General features: G+C 36.7%; 2 protein-coding genes and 1 pseudogene across 2 annotated transcripts; all 3 read left to right on the top strand.

Annotated features, from left to right (window-relative positions):
* The first annotated feature begins 2,555 nt into the window (after positions 1–2,555).
* LOC103339658 (akuammiline synthase 1-like) lies at positions 2,556–4,242 on the top strand. The gene has a single exon (XM_008242991.2). It carries the CDS (start codon positions 2,617–2,619, stop codon positions 3,955–3,957), a length of 1,341 nt encoding a protein of 446 aa, XP_008241213.2. The 5' UTR covers positions 2,556–2,616; the 3' UTR covers positions 3,958–4,242.
* A 4,357-nt stretch (positions 4,243–8,599) lies between these two features.
* On the top strand, positions 8,600–9,752 carry LOC103339657 (cyclin-L1-1 pseudogene; annotated as a pseudogene).
* Positions 9,753–11,058: 1,306 nt separating this feature from the next.
* On the top strand, positions 11,059–12,005 carry LOC148914720 (uncharacterized). Its single transcript, XM_089042236.1, has one exon. It carries the CDS (start codon positions 11,198–11,200, stop codon positions 11,993–11,995), a length of 798 nt encoding a protein of 265 aa, XP_088898362.1. The 5' UTR covers positions 11,059–11,197; the 3' UTR covers positions 11,996–12,005.
* The last annotated feature ends 104 nt before the right edge of the window (positions 12,006–12,109 follow it).

Genomic DNA, 12,109 nt, shown 5'->3' with positions numbered 1-12,109 from the left:
TTAAGTAAAAATATTAATAAGCAATGTAATTGAAAACTCGACTTAAATTTGTTACCTTCTTAACAATTGGTTTGACCGTTCCCCTTCCTCCCTCGTCTTCATTTTATCTCGTGACGGCTTGACTTGTCCTCCCTTACCTTATGGCAGTTAATGAAATACCTTTCCCCAAAAAGAAAAAAAAAAGAAAAGGTAAAAAGAAGAAGAAAGGTTTGGCATTTCACAGCTTTGTTTATTGTCGTCTTTCCTTTTTACTAATAAAACTCGGTTACCTTGTTTTATGCCAGACCAAGGTTCATTTTACCTTTTTAAGTGTATTGGATGTTTTCTTTTGTTGTTTAAAGAGGAGAGAAATGAGGAATAGGAAAATAGTTGTACTTGTAGTAAGCATGCTCTATCCATATATTGGAACCTGAAATTGGTTCTCTCTCTACAACCATAGTAATTTGTGGAGAAAGAAACCTGTGTCTTCCTGGTTGTTTTTTTTGTTTTTTTGTTTTTGTTTTTTTTAATGCCAAGCAATGGCGGATCCAGGATTCAAAAATCAAGTAGGCGAAACTTACCTTAAAAATTCGATGGTACGAGTGAATTTTATTCATAAAAATAAAAAGATACACCTAGTTAGGGGCGATGTAATGAGCCTCAAATATGCATGTCTATATATAAATAAAAGCTTAACAAAAAAAAAAAAAAAAAGTAAATGCAATGCAACACAAAATTAAACTATTTAAATCTAAAACTTTACCCTACAAGGCTTAGAAATCTTATTATCTCTTCATTATCGATATTATTAGCAAACTCTCTTTCAATGTGGAGAATTATGCAATCAGCAAGGAATTCATCAGCTATGGTGCTCCGAAGTCTATTCTTAATAATTCTCATACATGAAAAAGCTCGTTCTGTTGTTACTGTAGAAACAGAAGAGTCAACATCAACTGAATCAACTTTTAAAGCAAATGGTAGTTTTCAGCCAAAGTTGTTTCCACCAATTGTTGGCATAACTGAGGAAGAGTGGTGAGGTCCTTAAAGCAGGGAAGGCGATGCATATTATTTTGAAAATACCTCAACTCAATTTCTAAAGCTTTCAAGTCACTTGGACTAAAATCAACATGATAGAATTTCTTAGCAAGTTTACATAGATGCCCAATATTGAATGATTTGAATGAATTACGAGGATTCAATGCTGAGTTAAGAATAAAAAGTTCAACTGTTTGCTATGGAAATCTGTCATTTAACTCCCTCAACATGCAATCTATCACATCATTAAATACATCAATGCGATAGTAATGTTCAACTATAATAAAATTCTTTTGTTGACAAAAACGACGCGTGCCCATCATATAACGAGAACTCATATAAGGAACATTAATACCATGTTGTTCACAAAATTATACACTCATGAATAAATCATCCCAGTCATGTGCCCTCATATCTTGGAACAGTGATTTTGTGTTTTCAACAAAGTTTAAAGCACTTACAATATCTTGAGTTTTTGTCTGAAACACTTGACAAAGAAAGTTGGTCAATCCCATAATTTTATCCATCAAAAGCAGTGAAAATATAAACTCAAAAGACATCATAGCAATATAGTTACTCTCTGCATCACCACGAAATTGTTGATTAGGTCCATAATCACTGATGTCCTGGAGAAGTATTTTAGTCTCTTTAAACAAACTCATCAAACTTGTAATAGAGGCAAAGTGAGATCCTCAACGAGTGGCTCTATCTCGTTTCAAACTATGACTTTGATTAAGTTTTCTACCTGTCTCAAGTTCCCCAGAATCCAACTACTTTTTGAGTTCAGTTTTTCTAATTAAATTTAACTCATTACGGCACTTAGCAGAAGCACTAACAAAATTCACAATAGTAGTCAACGTTGAAAAAAATCTCCATACCTAAATGAGTTTGGTCTAGTGAAAAATTGAACGGGCTAGGCCACACATGTTGGGCAAATGTGATCGGGCTCCTCAATGAGGTCCCGAGTTCGATCATCCGCATGTGTAACGAACCTCTTGGGGAGAGCTTTCCCTTAACCTTTGCTCGGCTCGAAGAGGTGACACTCCTGCCACCTTTTTTGTAAATTAAAAAAAAAAAAATTCTCCATACAACTTTCACATGCTTATATTGCTTTTATTGTTTTTGCTAAAGGAGAAAGTTTGAGTGTGATGGGCTATTGTTTTTGTTAAAGGAAAAAATTTGAGGGGTTGAGTTTGAGTAGACTGAAGAAATTTAATTGCATTGGGTATTGGGTAATTTTTGGTTTGGCAAAAAATGGATCCGTTGCCTACCCTACTCTTAGGATAGGACCGCCCTTGGTGGGTTGGGTTTCAGTAAGCAGAAGAAATTTGACTGTATTGGGTATTAGGTAATTTTAAGTTTGGCAAAAAATGAAGTTGGCGGCTGCCTTCCCGGCCCTTAGGGTAGGACCACCCCTGATCTGACAGCTTTTTTTTTGAGCTAGAGCCAGAGCCAGAGCCACCAATCAAAACTATATAAGTCTCGTCTTCATAAAATCCCACCTAACTAAACTAATCACTCACAGAAGAAGTTGCGTGGTGACTCTGCGTCTTTAAATAGAGGTCTTTGTAATGAAACTCTCAAGCAAGTGTGAAACAAAAGATGGGTTCAGAAGTCAAAGTTGAAGTCATTCGCAAAGAAACAATTAAGCCATCCTCTCCAACTCCTCACCACCTTAGAACTTCCAGTCTCTCTGTTTTTGATCAGTTACAGCCTGATGTGTATATCTCGTTACTTCTCTTCTACCCCAACAATATTAGTGATGATGTGGTCAACAACATTGATCACAATTCCTTGTTTGCTGAAAGATCTAAGCTTCTCAAAACATCATTATCTGAAGCTCTCACCCAATTCTACCCCTTTGCGGGGGAGTTCGAATATAATGTTTCAATCAGCTGCAATGACCATGGGGCTGGATTTATTGAATCCAAAGTCAACTGTCCCATACGGAAGGTTTTGGACAAACCCGATTTCGGGATCCTAGAACAGTTGATTCCAGTTGCAATAAAATCCAAAAGCGTTGAAGCAGGGCATCTTCTACTAGTCCAGGTCAACTTGTTTGAATGCGGTGGATTGACAATTGGGGTCAGCATTTCACATAAGGTCGCCGATGCCTCTACACTCAACACATTCATCAAAACCTGGGCTACAATTGCCCTTGGCTCAGCCAGTACTGCTAGTGATCAAGTTCTGCTTCCTGCTGAATTTGGTGTTGCAGCTACTCTATTCCCACCACAAGATGTCTTCAATTCACCCCAACCGATCGTGGAGTTGATTAGAGACAACTGTATAACCAAGAGGTTAGTGTTTGATGCCTCGAAAATTGCTGCTCTCAAGTCCAAAGCTGCCAGTGCCGCAGTGCCAAATCCTACGCGTGTTGAAGTAGTGTCTGCACTCATTTGGAAATGCGCGTTGCAAGCATCGAGATCAAACTTGGGTTTTACAAAGCCATCCGCGTGGGTTCAAGTGGTGAACTTGAGGAAAAGATCAGGGCTTGCCATGGCAGAAAACATATTGGGGAACTTTGTTTCGTATTTTACAGCAATGACTATGGAAAGTGATGCAGTGGAACTTGAAAGCTTGGTTCATAAGTTGAGGAAGGGCATTGACGAATATAAAGAAAAGTATGCTAATGGAGTTAGTGGTGAGGATGCATTTCAAATCATCGAAGGGCTTAAGAATCTCATGATGAAGGATAGCATTGAGACCTATGGTTGCACCAGTTGGTGCAGGTTTTCGTTCAACCAAGCCGATTTTGGTTGGGGAAAGCCATCATGGATGAATTTCTGTCGCAATGAATCCAAGAATACAATGATACTGACGGACATGAGTGATGGCGTTGGCATAGAAGCGTTTTTCAGTTTGGAAGAAGAACACATGGCCATATTTGAACGCAATGAGTACCTGCTTGCATATGCTTCTATGAATCCGAGTGTCGTTTAATTAGTACCCTCTTATGCTTCTTAGAGGGATATGCTGTTGTGGATCATTGATGATATCTCTCATAATCGTTTAGATGTTTGCACCATATTTGTGCTTCATCGCATTTCCCCTTATTGTTTCGTTGTTTATCATATGTTGTTTTCAATTCAATAATGCTATTTAGACAAATAAGACTGACCACATTAGCTGGCCACCTTTTGTGGCAGCTGACGTGGTCATGCCGTGTCAATTATAGCAGCTCAATATGATTATTCTTGAATTAACGAGATCGTCTCCAACTTAGTCTGTTCGCTGGTTTATATGTGCTTAGCTTTTTGACGAGTTCCTTGCATGTGTGCAATGTCGCTTTTCTCTTCTACTCCATGTTCAAGAATCAGGCCTTCAAATCTTCGAATTTTTTTTCGTAATTCATATGAAACTTAAGTTCATTAAGGTAACATGTGTAATTTTTATTACAATTATTTCAAATAAAGAAAAGAAAATTAAAAAAATTTAAAAAAAAAATTTAAAAAAATAATATTTCGAGAGGTTTGCACGACGCAAAGAGATCATCCACGTCGCGCAAGTTGTCCGGATATACTAGAAAAAATAATATTAAATTTATGTTTCAAAACATAGGCGACGAATGACTAATGTCATTGCGTAACACCTTTTCGCGCAACGAATGTAACCCTGTACTTCGCGCAAGTTGCGATAATTTTCTAGTGAAATATATCCTTGCGCGATGATAGTACTCTCGGCATCACGCAACACATCTTTGAACGATGAAATTGTAATTTTTCGTCGCGCAAAACATATTTATAACTCACTAAGACTCATAAGTATCATAAGAAGAGTAAAAACTACAATTTCAAAAATAAAGTGTTGACTATATTTGTGATTTAACCCACAAATCATCTACATTCCAAGAGGTGTACTCAATTAAAAAATGGCTATACAGTTTAAATTAAAAATATAAGTTTAATATAATTGTCTACATAAAGGTGTACTCAATTAACTTGGATTAGGTCCGGTTATTAGGTCAAGTTACGTAAGTATCCAAATGTAATCGAGTCACAAGTGCCCCAGAGTAGGCTTTTGGTTAGGGTTCGAGACTTGAGAATGGTGTTGGAACAAGTTTAGAAGCTAGAGTTTTTAATTTGAGACATGGATTTTGGGTTTTGGTGCTCTCTTGTTTTTTCTTTTCGTCTCCAACAATGGAGGATGGGGATGGATACATTTGATGGAGGAAGAGAGATCTAGAAACATTAGGAAGAGTAGAGAACCAACGTGAGGCTGCAGACCAGCGACGCTGCTAGGTTCCTTTATATTTTTCATTTTTTCAGGTTTGAAGGATTATTGAAAAAGAGAAATAAATAAAAATAGATTTCACATGGCAATATTAATTGACATGGTATGACCATATCAATTTGGTAGGTCATCAATTGACCTTCAAATCAGTCATAATTTTCTCATTGATAAATATCATTAATTACTTTCTTAATTTTTAGGGAAAAAATAGGCGGCAACAAATTTTTAGAGGGTCTTTTTTTTTTTAATCAAATTTTTTTAGAGGGTCGAATACATAAAAAAAAAGAGTATATAAATTTATAAGTAATTAAAAAAATTAAGAGTTAATGTCCAACAAATATTCTCAACAAAGAAGGATATAATAAAAATACAAAATAAAAAACAAAAAGAAAGCCTATTGGTACCCATTGAGCTTCTGACAAGAGATTAGTAGTAGAATATAATCTAGTTCTCAATTAAAGAACAAGTTTATGTTGTGGTACCCATAATAAAACAAATTTTAGAGGGGACCATCTTTTATTCAATGAGAAGTGACTATTATATAATTACATTGTGTAATCAAATCCTCAATTGGATATTCCAATAAGTTAGGTGGTTGTTGTTGTTTTTTATTTTATTATTATTATAGAAATTCTAGGATTACATTTATAATTCAGTCAAAAAAGTCATTAGCCAAAGGGCCAATACAAACTAGCCACAAAATGGTCATTACAATAACAAAGCAATCTATAATCAAAATTAAGACAATCTGGTTCGTCTCCACTAATTATTACGCAGGATCGAAGAAACTTTAGTATAGGCATCCCAACTAAGATTGCAAACTCAGAATTTTTTTTTTAAAAAAAAGAAAAAAGGATAAAGCTTGAATAAACCAACCATAACAATACAAATAAAACTCTCACAAAAGGAGAGGTGAAAACTGCATAGAGAACCCAAGGAATCTATGTGACTTATTTTGAACATAAAGAAGCAGCCAAAAGGATAGTGGTGGAGATTCGATACCGAAACGCATGTGGATATTCGATGCCGAAATGCAGGTGGAGATCCGACGCTAAGATGCATCCGCCTGTGATGGTTGGAAGAAAATCATAACAAAATGAAGACAAATAGGGAAAACCTTTTGCCTCTGAAAATGAGGGAAGAAGAGGAGGAGGAAGAGAAGAGGGGAGAGGGGAAGAAGAACAGTGGCTTTCCTCCCCCCTCAAAGTGAAAACGTCTCTAGGAGAGTTTTTTAGGAGTAATAAGTTACGTTTTGTTAAGAGGATGTCATATAAAATAAACTTTAATGTTCTCTTTGTCCACGTATTAATTTATTTAAGGAATGTCATGATCCATATTCACAGTTCCACAACATAAAGCACGTGTCAAAATTTATTTGTAAGACAAAAAAAAAAAAAAAAACTATTGATATATACACACACACACACATATATATATATATAGTGACTATAAATATTGTTAAACTAGCATGTACAACTAAAATAATGGTGGAAAAGTATAAACTGGGTACAAAATTGTCTTTTCGAACGACCACTAGATGCCATCACAAATAGACATCCTTTTGCGAGAGCTACTGATTGCCCTCGGCAACAAATAATCATTTCCGACGACCTCTAATTCCTGTCAAAACTCCTTCGGAAATGGTTGTGGTTTCCAACAATGTGAGGGTTGCATACAAGCATGGGATTTATTTTCCAGTAGTGCTCATAATATTCCAAAGGCTCAAGCTCAGGCTCATCATGTTCATGATGAAGATTCTAACCACAACCAGTCCCAGATGGAACAAGATTATCATACTAGAAGAGAACGTGGTCCACAATCTGCTGCTGAATAGAAGGCTTTCCACTTTTTTTTTTGTTCCTTTTTTTTTTCCTCTCTCTTATATATATATATATATATTTTTTTTGAAATTCCTTCTGCTGCTGCTGGTTTTCTCTTTGTTATGTGCTCGTTGTTGTATATGCTATGAGTTGTAAATTTTCTTATTTTCTTCTTTCCTTTTTCCTCTCCTTTTGTGTATTTGAGAGATAGAGAAAGAAAGAGGCGACAATTGGAATGAAAATTAAAAAAATCTTAGCGGTTGAGTCATGTGGCCCCTTGACTTGAAATACAATGAGAAATGATAAAATCCTAATAATTCTTGGAATTGTTTTTTTGTTTTCCCTTCACAAAGCGGTATAAAATCCCAAGGAGAGATTCTCTAACCTTAGAAGGTAATATAAGAACTTGTGTGTATATAATAATATAATGGATTGAGGGATGGGCCAAATTGATCCTTGTTGATCTAGCTGTGAAGTTGAGCCTTTTCTTTTTTTTGGTCGAAATGAAGTTGAGCCTTTAATTAACTTTTCATAAAACAGAAAAGCCACACCATACAATAACTTATGTTACCACCAAAACAGACCACCATGCAATAATTGAATAATATATGTTGCCAAAAGTTATGCACATTAGATTATTTTAGACGAACAATTACAAACCTCAAGTGGGATTTTCTTAGAAGCTGTTTTTCTATTTATTTTTTTCCCTTATAAAGCCGGCTCGGCTCTATGACCAATTCACGAGGAGCAAAATGGTCATGGGAATCAAGGTAGAAATCATTGAGAGGCAAACAATTAAACCATCCTCCCCAACTCCTCATCACTTGAGAAGTTTTAAGCTATCCATTTTTTATTAGATGGCTATTGTAGTTTACACCCCACTCCTCTTCTATCCCATTACTAGTTCCACCAGCAAAGTCAGCACTCTGCCAAGTTATGTTCGCACGCTGATCAAATAATGGAAACTGTCTAGAGGCACTATTCTAGTAATGAACAAGTTTAGGTAAAATTTCTTTATTAGTTTCAAGTTTCAACAACAAATTAGTATGGAATTACAACCAAATATGAAGACTTGTACAACTAATCCTCCTAATCCAAACACAAATATGAAGGATCTGCATTCCTAAATAGGAAACTACTAAAACTGAACAATCAGAGCCCATCTCCAGCCCAGCAGTACTAGTTCTGCTTGCTACAAGTAGAAGAAGAGTCCTCCTCCTCCTCCTGCTGAGTCGTCGGCAGTGGTGGCGGCGGCGGTTTAATTTAATTAATACAAGGTTCTTTTGCTCCTCCTCCTCCTGAGTTGTCAGCAGTACTAGGTTTTTCATTTAGAAAACCTAATCCTACCAGGAGTAGGAGAGTAGGACTAGTTTAATTTAATTAATAATTAAATCATATTCCTACTAAGACTAGTTAGTAGCTAGCAATCCTAATCCTATCCGGACTAATAATTATTTTAAATTATACTATGAATGAAAGCGAGGCAAAACTATAAAAAGAAAAGAGCCAAGAAAGAAGGCAGAAGCTATACAATGATATACAGGGCGATTTTAGACACCTTCTATCTGACCGATGAGCAATTGCACAACTCACCGTCGAGAAAGGACGGCATAGATGAGGCCACGGAGACCATGCTCAGAATCTATGGCTGTGAGTTAATCCAAGAAAGCGGAATTTTGCTCAAATTACCTCAAGCAGTTATGGCCACTGGTCAGGTTCTGTTTCACCGATTCTATTGTAAGAAGTCGTTTGCAGGCTTCGACGTCAAGAAAGTTGCTGCTAGCTGTTTGTGGCTTGCATCAAAACTGGAGGAGGAATGCCCTAAAAAAGCCAGGCAGGTTATCATTGTTTTCCACAGGATGGAATGTAGGAGGGAGAACAAGCTAGCCATTGAGCCTTTGGACTTGAATTCAAAGAAATATTCGGACTTGAAGACGGAGTTGAGTAGAGCAGAAAGACATATTTTAAAGGAGATGGGTTTCGTTTGTCATGTTGAGCATCCTCATAAGTTTATATCAAATTATCTTGCCACTCTGGAGACACCCACACCACGGGAATTAACACAAGAAGCCTGGAATCTAGCAAATGACAGTTTGCGTACGACATTGTGTGTGCGATTCAAGAGTGAGGTTGTTGCTTGTGGTGTAGTTTACGCTGCTGCTCGGAGGTTTCGAGTTCCCCTTCCTGAGAATCCTCCATGGTGGAAGGCATTTGATGCGGAGAAATCAGGGATTGACCAAGTTTGTAGGGTGATGGCTCATCTGTACAGCCTTCCTAAAGCAAACTACATACCAGTCTGTAAGGATGGAGGAGATTCTTCTTTTACTAACAAGTCAAGGAATTCAATCTCTCAACCAATTCCAAAGGAAAATAGCCCATCAGCTATTGACGATAAAAGCAAGGAGAGGGAGAAGGAGAGAGACATAGACAGATACAGAAGCATAACCGAAGTTATCGTTCCAAGGATTGAGCAGCAAAAGATTAGGGGGCATTTGGAGAAATCAAGACATCACATAGATCGTGACTATCACAATTCTCCTATTCTTCACGGGATGAGGACCGCCATAGACATCATTCTTACGCTTGAACTGATCATCAAGACATCTCTGTTTTTCTCCTAAACTTTAACGGAACTGAATATACTGTGGGCTTTTATGTTGACAGAAAATGGCAATGGAGACTAGTTATGGATATGCATGATTAATTTTTTATTAAAGAAAATAAAAAGAAAAAGAAAAAACCAAATGGTTGTTATTGATTGGCTCAAAACTAGTCAGTCTTTTCATTATTATATAAAATTGTAATATATTGCATGCAGTGGCAGATCTGCATTCCATCACGAAGTAATTAAGGGGCCTCATATTCTGGTACTTTAAGGTTTGTTCAGTTTTATTAGTTTCCTATTTAGGAATGCATATCATATTTGGATTAGGATTATTATAGTACAAATTCATATTAATTTGGTTGTAATTACTAATTTGTCGAAAATTAATAAAGAAATTTTATCTTAACTTCTTAATTGCTAAAGTGCCGCCTCTGGATAGTTTCCAATATTTTGATCAGCTTGCGAACATAACTTGGCATATATATGAAAATTCATTTTCATAGGACATGCAATGATTATAAATATTAATACTTGGTTTAGCAGTAACAAATGAAAGTAGTAACACTCAAGTGAAATTAAACGTGCATTGATTTTTCATTTGGGTTGGCTCAACAAAAAAAAAAAAAAAAAAAAAAAAAAACTTGATAAGAGGAAAATAATTGTATAATTTGTGTTTGACAGAAATTAGGGGAAGGTGTGAAGGGTTAATTGGCTTAGACTACGAATTTAATGAATAAGTGGGCCTTTTTTCAAGCTGAACTTTTCTTAATTTTGATCGAATAATTTGGCCTAACATAATTTTTATTTTTAAAATTTAAAATTTTATATGTAGTATCATACTATATATATATAAAACAGAAAGCCCTATGAGTTTGGAGGCTCTAGGTTGCCGCCTTTGCTTACTTGTGCTCAGAGCCTCCCCTGATTATATAAATATATTTATATATTTTTTCTTTCTATTGTGAACTCTCTAGTGAGATAATATTTTCCTATATACATATGAAAATGAATTTTCATAGGACATGTAATTATTAGAAATAGTAATACCTGTTTTAGTAGTAACACTAGAGTGAAATTAGACGTGCACGTGCATTTGATTTTTCATTTGGGTTGGGTTGACAAAAAAGAAACCTGGCAAAATAAAATTAAATTAAATTGATCAGAGGAAAATAATTGTATGTTGTTTGGGGTAATGAAAGAGAGTTTCTAAATAACTCCCAACTTCCGCAAAAAAAAAAAAAAAAAAAAAAAAAGTCCAACTTCGCTTGCGTAGTTATAAAGCAAATCTGCGTTTGGCGAGGGTGTGGCAAGTTAGGGTTAGAAAGTGCACTAGAATTAATTTAAATAAAATATTAGTTTTCCCAACGAGATTGGGAAACGGAAAACTATAAATACAGATGTAGCCTCAGCCTTTTGTAAACACTAGCTACTGTGATTTAGGGTTTCCAAAATTCGCTATAATCTTTTCTCTTTCGAACGATCGAGAGACCCTTCACTTCACTAGCTACTTTCTCTTTCAGACAAGATGAAGTCTTCGAAGGAAGAGCAATGCGAGCGAGAGGCTCCTGTTGACGTTGACGTTGTCGACGATGACGACTTTGGTGGACTCGCTTGCCTTCCCCTCTACTGCCTTGAAAGTGAAACCACGACTTTCGATCCCTCCAACTTGTTCGACGACATCAAACTTGATGAGCGCAACTTGCCAATTCTCCAGAAGCCCAAGAAACCGCCATGTTACGGCAATTTCGGCAAGGGCAAGGATTTGGAGACCCTCCGCTTGATGCTAAGCGCACCACCTCCACCTTCTTGTCAACAAAACCCTACGGGGCCAACAAAATCTGATGCTCATCCTCAACGGCAAGACTGGGATGATGAAGAGAAGTTGGAGAATAGCAAGCGAAAGCTTCACCAAGGCTATCAAGAGTTTCAAAACAAGAGAAAGAGAATTCGACTTCTTGACGTCAAAAACTTGCCTTTGCCGTCTAAGCCACAGCCAGGCCGGGTTTTGAGCGAGAACAAGCCGTCGATCAGTTCGAGGAAGTGCCCAGAGCCTTCTGATTTTTCGGAGAGACAACAAAACCCTAAGGGGCTCTCAAAATCCACTGATCATGATCTTCATCATCGGCAAGATTGGGATGATGAAGAGAAGTTGGAGACTAGTGTTCGAAAGCTTCACCAAGGCTATCAAGAGTTCCAAAACAAGCGAAAGAAAATTCAAGTTATCGACGTCAAGAACTTGCCTTTGCCTTCTAAGCCGGGACGAGGTCGGGTTTTGACAAAGAACAAGTTCCTGACCAGCTCCAGGAAGTGCCGAGCCTTCTGATTTCTCGGAGAACACGTTTCTTATTGTCTAGTTTATTCTTTAATTGATATCAGATGTAAGTACATCGTTTTTGAACCACGAAATGATTATAAGTACATGGTTTTCTAGAACAAT

This window comes from Prunus mume, linkage group LG8 (genome assembly GCF_029339155.1).
Source record: "Prunus mume cultivar Tortuosa linkage group LG8, ASM2933915v1, whole genome shotgun sequence".
Classification (NCBI taxonomy): Eukaryota; Viridiplantae; Streptophyta; class Magnoliopsida; order Rosales; family Rosaceae; genus Prunus; species Prunus mume.
This window is presented reverse-complemented; position numbering and strand designations above follow the sequence as displayed.

Coding starts and splice junctions, on each gene's coding strand:
- LOC103339658 (XM_008242991.2), top strand. CDS start 2,617: ATGGGTTCAGAAGTCAAAGTTGAAGTCATTCGCAAAGAAACAATTAAG.
- LOC148914720 (XM_089042236.1), top strand. CDS start 11,198: ATGAAGTCTTCGAAGGAAGAGCAATGCGAGCGAGAGGCTCCTGTTGAC.